This window comes from Panthera uncia, chromosome A2 (genome assembly GCF_023721935.1).
Source record: "Panthera uncia isolate 11264 chromosome A2, Puncia_PCG_1.0, whole genome shotgun sequence".
Lineage (NCBI taxonomy): Eukaryota > Metazoa > Chordata > Mammalia > Carnivora > Felidae > Panthera > Panthera uncia.
In genome coordinates, this window is record NC_064816.1 from 141,161,961 (window position 1) to 141,183,083 (window position 21,123).

A 21,123-nucleotide genomic window follows, 5' to 3' on the forward strand; every position below is an offset into this window, starting at 1 on the left:
TTTGATGAGGAATTATCGTATTTTTTTCACCAACACGAACGCACTCAGTTAATAAATACAGTGGTCACATTTTAGCCAGTCCCTGATGGAGCTGTGATAATAATTCTATTAAGTCTCATCTTTAAGTATACGCCTTTTTAACATTCTGTGTAATGACATCGGGGGCCCACATACGGTAAGTCTGCTCCATACCAAGATAACCAAGATACCCCTGGGGCCTCGAGGGAAAGTGTTAGTGTGATTATTGCTGCTTTTGCCCTGCACACCATTTTTACCCGGAAGAAAAACTGACAGGAAAATTATAGTTACTTAGACTCGTGCACGTGGCAGACATTCTCTCAAAAATGATCTAAGTGAACTTGTCGTTTCAAGGAAAAAAACAGCTGATGGGCTCTGTTGTAGCGACTAAATCCTACCCCAAAATCAGAGTTTTGGAAACTAGCTGCCCTCAGGAGCTTGGGTGCCTCCCCATACTTAATGATTTTTCTGATACAACAGGTGATGACGTTAATAAGTGTGATTTTTTTTTAATTTTTTTAACGTTTATTTATTTTTGAGACAGAGAGAGACAGAGCACGAACGGGGGAGGGGCAGAGAGAGAGGGAGACACGGAATCCGAAGCAGGCTCCAGGCTCTGAGCCATCAGCCCAGAGCCCGACACGGGGCTCGAACTCACGGACCGCGAGATCGTGACCTGAGCTGAAGTCGGAGGCTTAACCGACTGAGCCACCCAGGCGCCCCAATAAGTGTGATTTTTTAGATGTTGTGTAATGAACAAAATTTGTCAGTATTTGGAAGATCTTCCTAACTCGGCGAATCAATATTTTCCAAGTGGCCAAAGAGTGAGGTTAGAAAATTATGCGTGGCTAAAAAGCTTCATTCAAAGCACAGGACAGACCAAGGAGCTTAACGTAATGGAATCCAAACCATGCACTGATCCGGTTTCAGATTCCACATTACAACTAACCTTTAAGAAGCTACCGGTTGTCAAGTTTCAGTACAGCCTCAAAGATGTGTATCCATAATTATCTGAAAGAACTATTAAAAGATTCTCTCTTTTCAACTACAGGTCTGTGTGAGGCTAGATTTCCTTCCTATACTTCAATCCAAAGAGCATATTGCCACAGAGTGAACGCAGAAGATAGGAGAATCGGCTGTCCACTCTTAAGTCAGACGCGGAGGTTTACAAGAAGATGGGAAACAAGGCCATGCTCAATAAACTTTTTGTTTGCTTGTTTTGGAAACACAGCTATTTTGCATTAAAAGCCTAGTTATGCGTGTCATGGGCTCAATATCACTATTTGTAAGTGAAATAGTGAATACATATTTTGAAGCTCTCAGTTAAAATTTTTTAATGCCCTCAATATCAAAAAAAGGGCGCCTGGGTGGCTCTGTCGGTTGAGCATCCGACTTCAGCTCAGGTCACGATCTCGCGGTCCGTGGGTTCGAGCCCCGCGTCAGGCTCTGGGCTGATGGCTCAGAGCCTGGAACCTGCTTCTGATTCTGTGTCTCCCTCTCTCTCTGACCCTCCCTCGTTCGTGCTCTGTCCCTCTCTGGCTCAAAAATAAATAAACATTAAAAAAAATTAAAAAAAATAAATATCGAGAGATATAATGCACCCACACCAAAACTATTTGAGGTCCTCGATAATTCTGAAGCGTGCGGAGGGAGACTGTACCAAAACGTTCGAGAATTTGCTGTTTCCACTGGTATGATGAGCGAAGAAAGAAAGATAAGAGGCCTCGTTATTAAAGAGGACACTAAAATTTATTTTTCATATGATATAATCTACCTAGAAATTTCAGGAGAATCCTCTGAGAATAAGGGAAATAAGCGTGCACGTAGATAAAGAAAAGAAATACTAACAGGCAAACAGTTTTTCCCACATGCCAATTAGAAAGGAACATGAAGAGCATCTCATTCCCAGTAACAACTGCGGATATAAGATATGTCCTCCTAGAAAACAGGACTATTAAGAAATGCAAAGGGCCCGTACAAACTTACATCCTTTATAGGTCTTAGACAAATTTTACTTGAGAGACATTACAGAAAACCTGAATGAAGAGAGTGATGTATCTTCACATTCCTGACTGGGTGACAAAAGTGAAACGATGTTAATCCTTTCCCAATTTCATTTTTAGTCCTAAAACAATCCCAATGGGGTTTTTGAAAAGCTTAAAGGGATTGTACAAATGAGAAGGAAAAAAAATACCCCCCCCCCCCACACACGTACATACGGGTAATTTGGAGAACATGCCTTACCGAATGGTAACATATGTGGCAAAGATAAATGATCAAAACAACGCTGAACCTGAACCACAAACCAGAACGACGGGGATATAAGAGAGAACACAGAAACAAATCCCAGAATATACATAAAAGCTAACATACATTAAAGGTAACATCGCAAACGAGTGGGGGAAGGGAGAACACTTGCATAAATGGTGGTGGGATAACGTGTCAACTCTCTAGAAAAATCAAATTTAGATAACCCCCTCACATCATATGCCACAAAACGTAACAAGTGGATTGTTGTAGGGAGAAAACCCAAACCACCAAGCAAGGTAATAGAAGAAAATATAGGTGAATAATTTATCTTAGCTTGGATTTTACGAGTCTAAGGCAATAAAAGAAAGCACAACGCGGAAGGCTAATAGATTTAATCACATAAAGATGCAAACCTTGTGGATGTCAAAAATGAACACCAAGAAAATTAAAAGGTGAGTAACAAATTAGGAAAAACATCTATGACATACATGCATTAGAAAGGCTTAATATAGCGAATTTACAGAATTAAAAAAAATTAACTAGTGCTTTAATTGGAAAAAGATCATGTGCACCAGGTAAAAATGCAAACAAGATAAATTTGTTAATATGGAAAGGAAGTCCCTTCCCACTCCTGACCTCTAGGCCCTCAGGCCCCCTCTTCCAAGGGAAACACCTGCGCGTATTTATGCCTCCCTCCAGAAATAAAACAACTACGTACTTTTGCACATATTTTATTTCCTCCCCTTTTCACATATCAGGAGAACACTATCCATACTGCTCTCCGCTTAGGTTCTTGGTTTGGTCGTTGTTTTATTTTTACTTAACGATGGAGATTTCCATTTGGAAACTTCACATTGTCAAGTGAAGCCTTTTCTCGTTTTCAAGGCTGTACTTGTTTCCAATGTTTAAAGAGACCCTAATACACGGAGCTTTTTCAAATCGGTAAAAGATGAGCGTTCCGTGAGAAAAAAAGAATGGGGAAGGACAGGTAATGTTCTCAGAAGAAGAAATGTGTGTGGCCAATAATCGCGCACATACACAAGGCTCAGTTTCATGACCGGAGAGATTCAAAAGAAAATGACCAGATACTACTTTTGACCCATCAAGTTGGCAAGCACGCGCAAAAATGAGAATTCTTCAGCACTGCCTGGGATGGGGAGGAACAGGTCTTCTCATTTATTTGCTGGGAATGCAAACGGGGAGAGCCATTCGGGTTCGTTCGGGAATGCAAACGGGGAGACGGTGCGGAATCAGCACCCGAGCGTCTGAAAATGGTTCCGCCCTTTGACCATCTGCAGCAAAATTTATCTTCAGGGAATAATCAGAACCACACTCAGGTTTACGTATTTACACAGCAGCATTATTTTAGAAAAGTGAAAAATTAGAAAAGCTGTCATGTCCGGTAGGAGAATAGTTAAATCAGTTATGGTATGTCCAAAGGACAGACGTTATATGACGACACAGCCTTTACGATTAAGCTTTTGAAGTCTATTCAATGACACAGGACAGCAGGCATGATGAAATGCTAATCTGGTACAGCATAATTCAAAAGTATGCACAAAGAATATGGATTCGAGGGGCGCCTGGGTGGCTCAGTCGGTTAAGCGGCCGACTTTGGCTCAGGTCATGATCTTGCGGTCCGTGAGTTCGGGCCCCGCGTCGGGCTCTGTGCTGACAGCTCAGAGCCTGGAGCCCGTTTCGGATTCTGTGTCTCCCTCTCTCTGACCCTCCCCCGTTCATGCTCTGTCTCTCTGTCTCAAAAATAAATAAACATTAAAAAAAAAAATTAAAAAAAAAAAAAAGAATATGGATTCGGGTGCGCAGTTAGGGGAAAAAGTAGGGCAAAATGTTAACAGGGATTATTATTTTAATTTCCTTCCTTACATGTTTTTTGCAATTTTCTAATTTTCTAGAAATATACTTTGAAGTCGGGAAAAAAACAACAAACATCACAAAAGGAGGTTTTTTCCTCCTTCAAAAATAGCCAATATGCATACAATCTGTTCTACAGGCATTCCTGAGTGAGTTATTATTCTGTGTAGAGCGCTAGAAAAACACTAATATTACTCACACATTATGGTGTCCTACTTTACAAGAGCCTATTTTGCTGTGCAAATTTATCTCAGAAGAGAAAATTGCATGTGCCCATATGTTCTGGTGCTGTAATCTCCATGAATTCAAGGACCAAATCCAGGTACTTATATAACCAGGTTAAAATTGGGAGTACTTGTATGAGGAGACTCAATTATCTCTGTTACAAAGAACCCTTATTTCTCTGCCGTGTGAGAGGCATCTGTCAAAGATAAATTCCTGTCTTTGTCAGATGCTCTTTATCCTCCCTAACAAAAACAAGCCCAGGGAAATGACAGTTAAGTTGCACAAAGCCGGTGTTCGAACTTCCTGAGAAACTGGTCTCGAAATCCGAAGTCAAATTCCTGGCCTGCATCAACCTTAACAAAACATATTCCCCTTCAATAAACAGCCACACGTTGATGGTTGAGGGCCTCAGGATAGAATAAAGACCTTAACTCTGCGTATTCTTTTCACGACAGTGCCACTGAGAGGTTTTATTTTCGACTTCGCACTTAAGAAAGGAAACCTGGAGCTGGAAAGCTATCTTCCCAGCCCTGTCTCCAACCTAGCACCTACGCCTCCCCGGGTCATCGCCAGGCTAGATGACGCGATTCTCCAAACCCGCTCTCCGTGCCTTTTTGCTCAGGTTGCAAGACTCTCGCCCGTCACTTGCACCTGTTCAGATTCTGTTATGTTATGAACATGTTATGTTCAGCTCACAGGCTTTAAGAAAGCCTCCCTCGGTTTTCTAGCTGGAAAGCACCCTTCCTTCTTCAGAACTCCCAGAGCGAAGACCCTGGTTATGAGCGGAGACTCGCAGATTTGTACCCTACGCCCATCCCTTACTGGCTGTATCCCCTTGAGCAAGCCATTTAACCTCCGAGGCGTGGGCTTCTCATCTCTAAGCATTTGTTTCTTCCAGAGTCTCTGGTAAGGTGAAGTAAGAAAGCTGTGTGAAGTGCTTAGCAATGTATATTTAACGAATGATGACTTCTTTCTAATCCTTCATTATGAATTTCTGCCACGTTAGCAATTTCGCGCTTCTGTTCTCATTTTCCTCGCCCAACACGCACACATGCGCGCACGTGTGCACACGCGACTACCCACTCCATGTGAGCAGGGCTGTGTCGTCTCTGTAGTCTCCTAGCACCTAATTCTGTGACCTGTACGTAGGTAGAAGGCACTAAAAATATCCGTTGAGAAAAAGTAATTAGTATATTAAACACACACAGAACGTTTAAAACCACGAAAACACACCAACCAACCCACCACACAAAAAAACATTAACAACTACAAATGTTAGAGCTGGAAAACCAGATGGCTTTTTAAAAGGCAGAAGAATGAACAATTAAAGCACCAGAGAGCAAGTCTCGGACGGTAACAATCTAATTACAAATAGATATATCGAAGTCCCAATCCCCTGTGGACACAAGAGCAAAGGTGGACAGGGTGAGAACTCCGGTCACACGGTCAATCGGTTATTTCCCCCACGTCCTCAATTCTCATTACCTTCTAGCCTTTGAATCTCTTCAGCTGTCACTTCCAGTGTTTGATCAGATAGGGAAGCAACCTGGATGACCTGATAGAAAAAAAGAATGAAATATGTAGATGTGTTTATGTTTGTTAGTCTTTAAACAGAGGCAATTCTGTCTTTAACAAAAGACGAGGAAACATCAAAGATCTCGTTTCAAGAAATTGTCAGTGTCCTCCACTGGAGACTAAATCTCAGGCCTCCTGACTTTTGAGGAGCGGGAATTACACCGCAGATGATCATTCCAGAAACACAGATTCGTTTAAAACATTGCACAATAAACTTAAAAGTCCAAAAGGATAATTTAGGACAAGAAACATGCGTAAATGGTCATACACATTCCAGTCCCAACATAACACACAATACTTAACCGTGACAGAATTGAATCAGCAATTCGACATTCAATGAAGAAATCAATGTCTTATGAATATATATACATATATATATATATATATATATTTTTTTTTTAATGTTTATTTACTTTTGAGAAAGAGAAAGAGAGAGCGGGGGTGAGGGGGGAGGGGCAGAGAAGGAGAGGGAGACACAGAATCTGAAGCAGGCTCCAGGCTCCTGTCGGCACAGGGTCCCGATGCGGGGCTTGAACTCACAAACTGCAAGATCATGACCTGAGCCGAAGTCAGACGCCCAACTGACTGAGCCACCCAGGTGCCCCTGAATGTATTTATCACAACACAGTATACCCCCCCCCCCCCCCCCACGGTTTTTAAAGCACTTTTCACAGCTCAGCTCATAAGACCCATGATCCACCATGTCAATGAAACTCTAGAGACCAGAATTCTAGATTTGAAACATGAAATTAAAGTGTGCAAGGAAACATACAACCTAAACCATAAATGCGACGATTTAAAAGTAGAATGCACATTTTACTTTATCAAATTCTTATCAAAGAAGATAGCTCACACCATCCTTGAATGAGCACACACTGCACACATAGGTGAAATGTACAGACAGAAGAAACCCTTCTGCAAATATTACCTAGAGTGGAATTTAGAAATACTCACATAAACCGGCACTCATTAGAGTCTTTACTCCAATGGGAAGATCGCTGAACTTACCAGCTGGGCAAAAGTTGTAACTTTCAGTCTCTTGAAAAGCTCATCTTTTTTGTATCTGTAATCTGAAAAGCAGGATAGGACAAATAATTTTGTAGGTATACTTTTCTTTCTTAGAGGTACTCATTCTGTCTAGTCGTCAAGTTACATGGTATGATTTTCAAGTTATTTATATGCTTTTACATATATTATCTAACATTTGATCCTCATGACATCCTCGGAATTAAGTGTGGCAGGTATGATTATCATCTCTTCATTTTTTTTCCCCTTTGCTTCAGCTGGTAGGAGGCCTAGTGTTGAGTTTATAGCCACCCTTTTGTGTCTAGGGACTTTACCCCTCATGTTATTTCATCCATTTGCCATTTTCCTTTTACTCGGCTATCTCTCTTTGGACCGTGTTGTCTTGCATGCATGTTGTAAGCCACTTTCAATCCTTTGCAGAACAGAGCAAGGAATAAACGTCTGCATCTTACAGATGAGGACAGAGACCCAGAGAAGCTGAGTTGCCCCAGGTCAAACAGTTGGTGAGACATTTACACCCTACTATTCTAACCCTGCCTCAAAGAGAGAACAATTCTGTTCCTGAGGTTACAAATTACACTGGAGACACGGGACAACCTTTTTTTCTCCCCGGGGTACAATGCTGGGCACAGAGTTCTTATGCCTGGTCCGGATAATCTTCTCTATCAGTTTCTCTGCATTTCCACCTTCAGTAAAAATCCACACGCTAAGTTGTACGAGATGAAAAAGTTCCCGAGATCTATCATGCAGCTGTGTGAATGTACTTAACGCTACTGAGCCGAACACTTAAAAACAGTGAAGATGGTAAATTTTATGTTATGTGTGTGTGTGTGTGTGTGTGTGTGTGTGTGTGTGTGTTTACCTCAGTTAAAAAAAAACAAACATCCATATTTATTCACCGCTATCCTTCTGGTTCTGACTCATAACTCAAAAGGGGGTACTTCTGCACTTGTTAACATTTCTTCATATCACATTTGAATGGTCGTTTTAAAATTTTAGCCAATCTCACTTGATCTAATACCTGTCCCGTGGAGGCATGCTAAAAGTTAGCTTCCATGCAATTTTCTGAAGATGACTGCCGATTCTAAAGAATTTTTGGCATTGAACTCCCCCCCCACCCCCTACACTCCACTACTCGTCTCCATTTTCATATTGGTGGTCACGACTCCTCAAGTATTGCCACATTATTTCAGAATCATTAAAGGTTAGATGGATAATTACTATGGCCTTCACAGCAAAAAAAAAGTCTCCTAAACCAAGACTCCTAGCAACAAAGGAAAGGATTAGAAGTATTTAAAACGATTTACCTGGTGTTACTAATCATTTCCGTGAATTTTCTAAAAACGAACACACAACGAACACTTTGGAAGATGATGTTAGCTTGGTTTACCAAACACTTTACGAACCATGGTCAGGAAATAACAGTACGTTAAAAACTAGCCTTCTGTAAATATATCAAGACTGACTGTTACAACGAATTAAAGCTTCTCTGTTCTGAGACGCCTCAAAGAGAGCGATGTGGCTCACAACGAACCACTACGTCTAGAAAATTCTCAGGGTAGCTTCCTCTGGACACAACAAGGTAACAAACCTAGATGCAAAGGACCTTCCAAGACTCACCGGGATGCAGCCCCAGCAGGTTGGGCAGAAGCTTGCAAAAAAATCCAACTGAATAGCTACAGCATTCCTCTCAGTCACCACCGATTTGCCCGCCAAAAGCCACTCACGTAAGTCAAAATGGTGATAAGTCAGCCAAGAAAGAGAGGCAACAGCTTGCGAGGGGTTTGTGCTGCGGCATTCGTCCACTGATCTTCTTTTGGTACAGTTACAAAGTTTGAAATACTTCCCCAATTCTTCACATGTGCAGTACAAAAGGTACACATGCAAATCCCCTTTGACTACGTACAGATGATCCCAAACCCAAACCAGGCTCTACCACATTCTACCCATTGGCATTTCTAGTACCCTCTAGGCACTACACGCCCCACTGCGCATTTGAGCCTGCACTCTACATACCTGGTTCTTGTTTAGAAGGACAGCCATCACTGGGACTTTCTGACATTATTACTCAGAGATAAAAGATCAAACTAGACGTCTGACAGTTAAGTTTTAAATGTTATGGAAAAGGATGACTGGGAACACTCCGTCAGCCCGTCCTTGCAAGGGCAAACAGAGCTTTAAGAATGGAGCCTCTGCTCCCATCGTCGCTCCCCAACTCGGGGATGGAGACAAAAAATCCGAGTTGCAGATCCGTTATCAAGGTCTTCTTCTCCAGTAAGTCTGGAGTCTAAGCCTGACTCTCTCGAGTTACTGGAAGGACAGAGACCTGACTATCTAGGATGCTTCACGCTGGTGTCATCTAACCACCAGAAGCCAAGAATAGGCTTTGTGCGCGGTCAATAAGCACAGGGTGTCTGTTTTCTCGAGAGAGAGTTGAAAGAAGATTCAGATTACAAAGGAATTCTGCGTTTTCAGGGTTCTGTTAAAACACGTTATTAGCAAAGGGAAGCTGGGCTCACAGGGGAAGACAAATCAAAGGAAGTAACAGAACAAGGTTTGTGATTTCACAGAAAGACACGGCATCTAAGGTAACCCGAGAAAAGTGATGGATCTAGGGTGTCAGGAAACAAGGCAATATTCTCCTCCCTTTCGACCCAAAAGAACATCTACAACAGAAAATGGGAAAAGAGAAGGAAATAGCTTCCAAAACGTAGATCTCAAACCAGAATCTGAAGTAATTCTAGTCGGGGAATCAGCACAAACTGTGTGTGAAACAAGGTGAGAGGGGCCTCCTGTCTTACTAAAAGGAAGTCCGAAACTTCTAAAGAGGGAAGCAAACATTTTCAAGGACTCTATTCTAGAGGTATGTGGGGGGGGGGGGTGGGGTGGGGGAAGAGAAGCTCCATTTAAAGTTTAGATATTAAAGAAATCACATTGCGCTTTTAAGAAATGTTTTCAACAGGGCTTGGCAATCTGGGCGGGAACGGGGCGTTTTCAGGGGACAGATTTTGGTGTGGACGTGAGAACTTACGCTAAGCTACGAATGGACAGGGGAGGCGAAAGGGGACCTCAAACCCAAACAGAAGCAGGCCGGCTGAACTTTACCTGCTGTGGATGAATTACGGGCGACGACAATGAAGCATGGGTGAGTAAATGAGACTTTTTTCCTGGTTGAAAACGTTACTACATACTTAAAATATATACACTTGTGTCATGTATAATGGAATAAAGCGATAACATCTAATATAAAGGACCCGAGAAGAAAAGGATACTGTGACGTGACACATTAAAAACCAAATGTCTAGAACATTAGCCCTCATAGCTAGACATGGCAAATAATAGAGTCGGCATAAAGCTGTTCCTGAGTCCACACTGATGGCTGCGGTTTCTCGATACCCCAGCAATTCAAAAGCAGCAGAAACATTATCATTTAAATGAAAAGGTCTGCTGTGTAGTAACAGAAGTCCTGGCGAATTCTGGATTTGTAGTATTCTCTTCCCAAAAGATGTCTATTACCAGAGGGAAGTCCTGAACTGTTAACCATCAGAGTGCCTCTTTACTACCATCAGCTAAATATTCCCCCGTCACTGGGCTCTTCTGCTGAGGATATGAACAAATCCGTCTTAGAAAATAGATGTTTCTACTTCTTTAATTCTCCCCTCGATGTGTACACTTTACATCTATTTTGGACACAGAATGAAAAATTATGCTTTTGTGCAAGGGGAATGCACAAAATGACTAGTAGCAGATCTTTGCAGATGAGTAGTTTTTAAGAAGGAACGCATGAAATATGATTTTTAATTAAAGGAGAGCAGAGACTGCAATGGATTTATAAGGCATAGCACCGCTTTAAGCTTTCTCCCTCACTCCTCTGTGTCTTTCATGGATACTGACTAATTTATACACACAAGGATGTTATAAAATAAGAGATAATATTATTCCCATCTCAGGTATAGAGAAAACTAAGAAAATGGGAAAGATCATGACCTTGGAAAAGGTCGTGGAGACTGCAGTACAATGAAACCATAAGCTTGGACTCTCGCTGCTTAAGTAGAGCTCATTCTACATTCCAACACTAACATCTCCTATGGGATGGAAGTCGGGCAGAACTTGGCCCTCAAGCAACAACCTTAGCAGCTGGCCGGGACGGTACACGGCGTTTCCCACATCCTTCTAGGCACCTGCCAGGCTCACCCACCTCCCACAGCTCTCTCTGCATGTCAGCTGTAGGGAAGGGTTAAGGTTGTTAATAACCGACTTCTAGATGGGCTCCATTATCCCAAACCTTCAATAGGGTTACTCACTTTTTTTTATCTCTTCTAGCTTCTCAGTGTATTTAGTCATGCTGTTACCTAAAAAGAGAATAAGATAGGCTTTTTAACGGAAGAAAATGAGTAACTCTGTAAAAACAGAATGGAGTACAAGTGTTCCCTAAGCCTTCCTATCCTGTTCTTACAGAACTACAGTAGGCAAATGGGCCACACATACTTAATAGTCTTTTGGATTATACAGCATCATTAAGTGATGAGGAATCAAGGAAAAAGTTTTGGCCAAATAAACACGAGGCAGTACGGATGATCACTTTATATTTAAAAAAATTTTTAAACACTTATTTTTATTATTATTTTTAATGTTTATATATTTTTGAGAGAGAGAGAGAGAGAGAGAGACAAAGCACAAGCGGGGGAGGGGCAGAGAGAGAGAGGGAGACACAGAATCCGAAGCAGGCTCCAGGCTCTGAGCTGTCAGCACAGAGCCTGCCGTGGGGCTCGAACTCACCAACCTTGAGATCATGACCTGAGCTGAAGTCAGATGCCTAACCGACTGAGCCACCCAGGCGCCCCTGTAATTTTTTTTTTTTCAAGTCAAGGCTTTCCTCCTTCTTTTTTTTAAATTCCCCCATAACCTTCTCGTGGGGAAGATGTGCGGAAGAGAGGGAAAGAAGCAATGATCTCTGAATGTCTAAAATGTGCCGCTGTGGCTACCCAAGCAATCCCTTGCCCTGCACTTAGTCTTTGTGGTTTCCCTCGCTTTCCTGAACTTGGTCTTCAACTATTCATGCTGATGTTGCAGCCTGAACTAGACCACACAGTCTGTGCAGTAGTATTCATCACGGATTTGCTCTGCTGAGAAGAGCAGATTCCCACCACTGCGAAGAGCACCCAGCCCTCGTGTTCTACAGCCTGCTTCTACAATACCAGGCTCTCGCCAAGGTGGTTTGGAGAGTTTCCACACGCTAAAACTGGGCCAGGATCGTTTTGGTTTCCGAAAGAACTGAGGTCTAGTTCCCAAGCGAGGGGCTATTATTTTTTACCGGGCATGCTTCAGTTTGATTCAGTTCAACACAGCAAGCTCTGCCTGGCATTTGAAAGGTACAGCAAAAAGGGAAAACCTGTCAAAAAGAATTTCTCATTTCTAAAATCGCGCTCCTAACTTTCAAGCCTTGAGAGGGGCTCGTCAGATTCCGTCCCAACTTCAGATAAAAGAAACGCTTCCAGTTAATGGCGTGGACTGATGTTTTTAAGGACCATCCTGAACTTTTCTGCACGGCTGAGGTCAGAAGTAGAGAAAGAAAATTCTTGCTCTGAAACCCAAAATACCTTTTCAAAAAACAACTTACATCACATTAGTATTAAATCTTCACTTATGAATCCATCCGGGAATAAAATTCTGCTGGGTTAAAAAAAAATTTTTTTTTTTTTTCCCGTCTGAAGACACAACTCTCCGAATCAGGACAGAACAGCAGGACTCGGTGTAGTCCTGGAGTCAGGCTGTTGCGGCCTTCCAAAAGCTCAGAGAGACATGACGGTAGTCAGGGCCGCGGGAAGGCCTGAGCCTTCTCAAGGGAGGCACTAAAAACGCCTAAGAGGTCCAAATAGCACCACAAACCAAGATTGGCCTCAAATATGATCTTTTCTAGGTTCTTCAGACTGGAATGGATCTGAGATGGGACCAGATCTCCGGAGGGAACCAGGAATTCCTCCGGAACGTACTTCCCTCTCCCCCCGCAATTTTGACCTGAGGCAGGACCCCCCCCACCCCCAGTCAGCAGGGTAAGGGAAGAAGTGAGCTCTTCAGCGACCCGCCATCTTACTCGTCAGCTATTGTACATCACAGCTTTTGGTTCCGCGCTCCCGAGATCCTACACTTGCGTGTTTTTGGCGTGGCAGTTGGTTTCTTTTGGCTAGGGCAGCTTCAGGCAGTCTCCTCACAGGAGGCTGAGGTGCAGAAGAGATGACTGATTTGCTCAGTGACACAGCAAATTAGAAGCTAAGCCAGGATTAATATTCCCCACCTCCTTGTTTGTAGCACGGCTCACAAAAACAACACCGCTTCTCTAGTTGTGTTGGTTCAAAAACACGGTTTCACCATGAGGTCAATACGGAGGGAGTGTTCCTTCCCTAACAGGGGCAGGTGGGAACCATTTTATGCTCTGAATTCCTCAAGGCATACCACGCATGGAAAACAACAGCCAGCCTTATTATATGGTCTTTATTATCGAAACGTTGCATTTCCAATCTACAGTGGTGGCTACTAACAAGAGTGTCGCGAGTCCACTTCTCCATCGATTATCAACATTTTTGGACTCTTCCCCCCCCCCCCCCACACTTCATCTTTGTAGCAACAGAGCCTCACAACAACCCAGTGAGGTAAGGCTGTCACTCCTCCTGTTTGTTTTTCCCACCGAAGGAGAAGGCAGGGAAAACAGTCTTTTGCAGAGGTGTACAAATACTTGGCACAATTAAGAACAGATCTGAGAGGGCTACCGAGAAGAAGGTCTTTGCATGACAGACATTCATTCTGTCCAAGGAGAGGGGGGGAAAAAAGAAAATGGAGGATGTCTGCATTGGTTCAGCTGGAGGAAGACCCGGGGATGGCCGACTCATCGAGGCAAAAGGAAAAAAAAAGAAAATCCTTCAAAACGATGGTAGAAAGTACGAGATCTAGTATTTTACCCTCCTTCATACACCGCTTGTATCTTAACTACACAGCTTATCTTACTGGGTCTAATTGCATCTGAAAGCAGGTTTCTGACTACCTCTTAAAAAGGCTAGAAGTGAGTCAATTCCATAATTGGCTTATTTATAAATGCAGCTTTGTTTTATACAAGGGGAGTCTAAAAGACTATCGGCAAACCAGTTCTTTTTTAACTGAAATTACACGTTGCTGCCAGATAAATTTTCCTAGACAAGACTTTGATTAAAAAAAAAAAACAAAACCAAAAATGTCAGCGGCTCCCCGCTGCTTCGTGACTGAAGTTTAAACTCCTTGCTCCAGAGCTGAAGGCGCCGACGTCTCACCTGCCTCTTCAATCTTGCCTTAATTACTAAACTTGACAAAGTCTGCGTTGGTCTTCTGTTCTCTAACAGGTCATCTTGTCCATGTAATCATAATAGCTCACCCAGCTGGAAGTGACCTTTCCCTTCTCTGAACTTCTCCAGCACTCAGCTCCCCACTCACAAGGCATTTATCATCGAGCCGCCTTATTTGTGTGCAAGCCTTATCTACCTTCTGATACGGAGAGCCAAAGGCTGTTTACACTCGCGCGCGCGCGCGCGCACACACACACACACACACACACACAGAATCTCTATCTCTTCCGCTGTCTAGCACGAAAGGCACTCGGAATCACTGGCTAAGTGAAATTTACTATGAAGACGTACTGTCTGAAGAATCCTTATAATAAATTCTTTTACAACACAAATAATCACATCCCAATTTGGCTTGGGTTTTTGTACACCTGATTTGCTTTAAGCTCTGCACGACCTGATCTATTACCAACCCATGTATGTACGATCTGTGTGACATCCATATGGTTTCAAGACTCAGGTAGCCTCGAAATGCTTAAGGTGGTATTTAGCTTCTACTTAGCTTATAAACCCAACTCTATCGATAGTGTTATGCAAAGACAGAGTACAATCGATAAACTGGGTGACTCATTCATTAGACTTTTTCCCTTTGTTTCCTTATTATTTAATAACATTATTTGTACTGAGCCAGTACGAAAAGCAAGTGATTTTGAGCAGCAGTAATCTAAAGTGGGCAAGATTTATAAGGCACGAACTCAGTTGCTAAGAGACAACTCCATTGCTTTATTTTTCTTCAATATTTCCCTCCTCTCCGGAGAAGTTCTTTTGGCTCAGAAGGAGCAGAAAGCGTGAAAAGAGGCACAGTGGTCCTTTGTTAATCTCAGTAAGTTATATGAGTGTATAGTGCTTTCTGCTTTGTAAGAGGCTTTCACATATATTTCTTCCTTTGACATAAAAAAAAGGACAGAATTAAATACCAAATAAAAATGAAGAGTACCCAGTCTGTAATGAGTTTGAGTGCTTAAGACCAAGGCTATTAGCAAATATTCAGGAAAAGTAAAGACTAAAGAAGAAAACAGGAAACGACTAGCTTGTGGGGAGAGAACAAGAGTAATGTGAATTTTACAAAAAACTTAACAACAAGGCTAGGAAAGACTAAGTGGAGGAAATCTAGAGAATTTTAGGAAACTGAAGACATTTCAAATATGAGACTGCATCTAGACTGAAATGAGGGGATAAACGCAGGTGACAAAAGAGTGTGGGACACTGACAAAGGGAGAGCCCTGTGGTTTGGCAAGTGTCCCTGAATCGGCCTGCAGTGCTGCAGAACGGAAACCCACAGAGGGTGCTTGAGAATACACAAGAGCCCTGCGGTGGAGACTGAACAAAACGCCGTCAGGGATCTCATCGGAAGCGTAATCCATTCATGGCACAGTCTGGCAATGCTGGGGAGCGGGTAAGACACACCCAGGCACCTATGGAACAAAAGAAATATTTGAAGTTCAAAACAGTTCTGCTATGTCCAGCCATGGCTATACATCAGTGTTTGGGTTTAGAGGAGAAGTGGAGTCAGAAGCATAGAAATCAAAAATAATCTTTACCCAGGAGGAAGAGAGCAGTCTTTGAAGAACTCGGGAGGTGATGTGGGTGAAGACTGGAGATACCACGCAATTCTTGATTTCTTGTGATTAACTCTGAATTGCTCACTGTTTGGTAAGAAAAGATTAAAGACCCATCTATTTAGCCTAGAAGTGAGGAATGTTCACTCATACCTGTGCCTATTTCTACTGCTGTGACTGCAGAGCTTGAAAACCTACCACTCGGGCTGTAAGGTTATTCTTGGGCTCCCTTAACCAGGACTCCTCACCCTTCGCACCTCTTGGCACCCATACAAGTGGTAACATTTGAATAGAATGCTGGCATAGACGCAGGCTGTCCCAGGCCGATGGCTACCCAGAGAGCTAAAGGGACACAGATCGTGGCACGTAATAGGCCACGGCACATCAGGTGGATACTTTCTCTGAATACACAGGGAGGTGGGTCATAAAAATGCACAGAAAAACATGAAAATAAAATCCTCCCCTGAAATTGACTTTAAAATAATTTCTAAATTTGAAACAACAAAAAAATCGAACACTAGAATAAGATTTCTCTCCCACACTGACTTTAAAATACTTTTGAGTTTTAAGCAACGAAGTACACTTTGGCCCTTCCAAAAGCTATTATAAAACTGGTTTGGGAGACTTCTGCCTCCAGGAAGATGAGTAGGTGTACTTTTCTCTACTCCCCCAGCTAAGCACAACAAAAATACTAGGCCACTCAGTAGATGGGAGGAAGTATTGGCAAATCATGCTTCTGATAAGGGCCTAGTACCCAGAAGACAACAAGGAACTCTTGTAACACGACGATTGAGAAAAAAAAAAAAAAATTGAAAACCGGGCCAACGATTTGGACAGATAGTCCTCTATGGGAGATACACAAATGCCGGTAAGCACATAAAAAGGTGCTCCACATCATCAGTCATTAGGAAAATGCAAATCAAAACCACAATGCGACACCCCTTCACATCCGCAAAGATGACGATAATCAAAATGACGGACAGTAACAAGCATCGTCGAGGACGTGGAGAAAATAGAGCCCTCCTACATCACGAGTGGGAATGCAAAGTGGTGCAGCTGCTTTGGAAAACGGTTTGGCGGTTCCTCAGAAAATTAAACACAGAGTTACCACGTACGGTCATCCGTGACTCCTAGGTATAGAACCAAGAGAACTAAAAACATATGTTCACGGAAAAATTTGCACAATAATGTGTATAGCCGCGTTATGGCCAAAAAGTATAAACAATCCACGTGTCCCTCAGCCGATGCCTGGCTAACCACAACGGGGAAGATCTATACAACAGAATATTATTTGGCGGTAAAAAAGACCGAAGTGTTGATAGATGTTGCAACAGAGATGGCCCTCGAAAACATCATGCTGAGTGAAGCCAGACACAAAAGGCCACATATTACGGGATTCCATTTATATGAAATGCTCAGAATAGACAAACTCGTAGCTACAGAAAGTGGGTTAGTGGTCACCAGGGACTGGGAAAAGTAAGGAATGAGAAGTGATTGCTATTGGATATGGGCTTTCTTTTGGGGGTGGCAAAAATGTCCTGCAATTAGACAGTGATGATGGTGTCACAACCTTGTGAATGTACTAAAAACCTCTGAATTGCTTAAAAGGTTAAAAGGGTGAATTTTATGGTATGTAAATTATACTTCAATTTAAGAAAATAACATATCAGTGCGCCTGGGTGCCTCAGTCGGTTAAGCATCTGACTTTTGATTTCAGCTCAGGTCATGATCTCCCGGTTGTGAGAGGGAGCCCCGGGGCCAGGCTCTGCACTCAGTGTGGAGCCCGCTTAAGATTCTCTCTCTCCCGCTCCCTCTGCCCTTCCCCTGCTCTAAAAAAAAGTTAAAAAAAAAAAAAAAAGAAAAGAACGTATCGATTATAAAAAAGATTGAATAAAAAAAAAAACCCCAAACCCTGGACATTATGTATAAAATATAAGAGAAGACCGATTGGTTGGAAAGAGGAAGGCAGACTGGCTAGAGACCTCGGGACCCAAGAATGGCATAATGGTTGAGTTACTTAGCTTTTTGTTTTGTCTGTCTGCCTGGCTGTCTGTCTGCTTGCCTCATATATCTTAGACTTAGAGCTAAAGAAGCCAGCAATCCAGAAGCACCAAGGGACAGACAAGAAAAAAAGAATCCCCATCAAAGCCTGCTGTCCCCGCCCAAAGGACTGGGAAAGGGGCAGCCCAGCAAGCCGGAAAACTGTCAGACAGTAACTGCTTTTACTCCAGCCAAACACCACCCTCACCTGGCAGCAAAGGTCAAGTGGGGAGCCTTGATTTCCATCCTTGCTGGGCTATGATGTGGTGCCATCAAAGCACGGAAAGAGGATCGAGAAGGTGGGGATGAAAGAGTGCTCAAAGATACAATGGCTGAAGACTCCTCAGATCTGACAAGAGACGTAAACCTATAGATGTACCTAGGAGCCAAGTGAATGCCAAACAGAACAACCCAAAGAAACCCACATCACGATACATCATAATCAAACTTTTGAAAACCAAAGAAAAAAGAATCGTGAGAGCAGCAAGAGAAAAAATGGTTATCTTTACCTATATAAGAAAAACAGTTCAAATGACAGCAGATTTCTCATCAGAAATCATGGCAGCCAGAAGGAAGCGGCACAATATTTTCCAAGTGCTGAAGGAAAGGAATTGTCGACCTAGGCTCCCACACCCAGAGAAAATACTTTCCTTCAGGAATGAAAGGGAACCAAGACATTGGGCAGATGAAGGAAAACTAAGAGAGTTTGTCACCGAAGGACTTGCCCTAAAGAATAGCTAAAGAAAGTTCTCTAATCGGAAAACAAAAGTAAAAGAAGGAACCTGGGAATTTAAGGAAAGAAGAAAGAATACAGAAAGCAAAAGTATGGGTATATACATTTTTTTTCAAGTGCCTATGGGATATACACCAAGATAGACCGTATCTTGAGTAATAAAATGGACAACGATGCGTTAAAAAAAAAAAATCAAAACATACAGAGCGTGTCCTCCAACCACAAGGGAATCAAACTGGAAATCGAAATAACAAGAAAATCTCCAAACACTTGTAAACGAAACAACACACTTCTAAATAATCCATGAATCAAAAAAGGAAGTCTCAAAGGAAATGAAAAGGTACACTGAACTGAATGATAATAAAAATACAACTTATCAAAATTTGCGTGACACAGCTAAAGCAGTGCTGAGAAATTCATAGCACGAACTATGTGTATTAAAAAAAAAGAGGGGGCGCCTGGGTGGCGCAGTCGGTTAAGCCTCCGACTTCAGCCAGGTCACGATCTCGCGGTCCGTGAGTTCGAGCCCCGCGTCAGGCTCTAGGCTGATGGCTCGGAGCCTGGAGCCTGTTTCCGATTCTGTGTCTCCCTCTCTCTCTGCCCCTCCCCCGTTCATGCTCTGTCTCTCTCTGTCCCAAAAATAAATAAAAAACGTTGAAATAAAAAATTTAAAAAAAAAAAAAAGAGGAAAAGTCTTAAGTCAATAAGTTAAGCTCCCACCTCAAGAATCTAGAAACAGAAGAATCTAGAAACGCAAAGCAGGACAGAATAATAAATATGAGAGCGAAAATCAATGGAATTGGAAACAGAAAAAATAGGGAAAACTGATGAAACCAAGAGTTTGTTCTTTGAAAGGATCAGTAAAATGGACAAATGTATAGCAAAGAAAAAAGGGGGCAGATGCAAATTAGCAGTATCAGGAACAAAACGGGGGCTGGCACTTCAAGAATCAGCAGGATAATAAGGGCAGATGACAAACAGTCCTGCTCACGTAAATATGAAAATTCGGATGAAATGTACTAATTTCTCAAAAAACACAAACTAGCACAACTCACTCAATAGGAAACAAATAATTTGAATATTCTCCGTAACTATGAAATAAATTGAATTCAAAATTTAAAAACTGTCAGAAATCTCCTGGTTCAGATGGTTTTACTAGAGAATTCTACCAAATGCTTAAGAAAGGATGAACACCAATTAACCAACTGTAAAAATTAACACCAAGGTTTTGTTTTGTTTTCGATTCAATCTTTTTCCTAATGGGTATGTTATTTCCTTAAATTGAGGTGCCATGTACATACAATAAAAGGCCACCCTTTTAAAGCGTGTAATTCATAATACACAATCTCTTCCAGAACACAGAACAAGTGGAAATACTTTCCAACATTTTATGATGCTGATGTTATGCTGATGTTTATGATGCTACTAACACTAGACAAAGACAGGAGAGCTTGGGTGGCTTAGTCGGTTAAGTGTCCAACTTTGGCTCAGGTAATGATTTCACGGTCCAGGAGTTCGAGCCCTGCGTTGGGCTCTGTGATGACAGCTCAGAGCCTAGAGCCTGTTTCTGGATTCTGTGTCTCCCTCTCTCTCTGCCCCTCCCCTTCTTGTACTCTCTCACTCTCTCCCTCTCTCTCAAAAATAAATAAACATTAAAAAAAAATAGAAAAATAAAAAACTAGGCAAAGACAGTCCCCCCCCCAATAGAATTACAAACTAGTGTACCTCATTAATATAGACACAAAAATCTTTAACAAAATAATAAAGAGAACTGAGCAACATGTAACAAGAATTATACACCCTGACTAAGTGAGGTTTAGTCCACAGATGCAGCAATAGTACAATATTTGCAAATCAAGGTAATCCATGCTATTAACAAGCTAAAGACAAAATCATATGATTCTATCAATTGATGCGGTAAAACCATTTGATGAAATTCAAATCATACATGATGGAAAATTCTCACAAAAATAGGAATAGGAGGAAACTTCCTCAGACAAATATGGCTCACACTGTACCTGATGATGAAAGACTGAATGCTTTCCCCCTAAGATCAGGAAAAAGACAAGGATGTTCACTCTTAACATTCTTATTTGACATAATTCTGGAAGTCCTAGCCAGTGCAATAAATAAATAAATAAATAAATAAATAAATAAAGCAATAACAGGAAATAAAAGACACGTACAGACTGGCAAGGAGAAATAAAACTATTCTTTTTTTGTAGATGACATCATCATCTACATAGGAAAGCCCAAGGAATCTACCAAAAGACCCCAAACAAACAAAACTCCTTTTGTACCTAGTAAGTGAATTTAGCAAAGTCCCAGGATTCAAGAGAAACATACAAAAATTAGCTGTATTTCTGTATGTTAGCAATGAACACAGTAACACCAAAATTAGAAATACAATACCATTTACAACTGCTCAAAAAAAAAAAAAAAAAAAGAATACTTA

General features: G+C 41.9%; 1 protein-coding gene across 2 annotated transcripts in view; it reads right to left on the minus strand.

Annotated features, from left to right (window-relative positions):
• The window catches only part of CEP41 (centrosomal protein 41), a 45,371-nt gene that overhangs the window by 5,775 nt on the left and 18,473 nt on the right, over positions 1-21,123 (minus strand). For both annotated transcript variants that reach the window (XM_049643006.1, XM_049643005.1), the window contains exons 3-5: positions 11,271-11,318; positions 6,949-7,010; positions 5,851-5,920 (exon numbers count right to left, since the gene is read on the minus strand). In XM_049643006.1, coding sequence (XP_049498963.1) covers positions 5,851-5,920; positions 6,949-7,010; positions 11,271-11,318 — 180 coding nt within the window. The remainder of the gene's footprint in view (positions 1-5,850; positions 5,921-6,948; positions 7,011-11,270; positions 11,319-21,123) is intronic.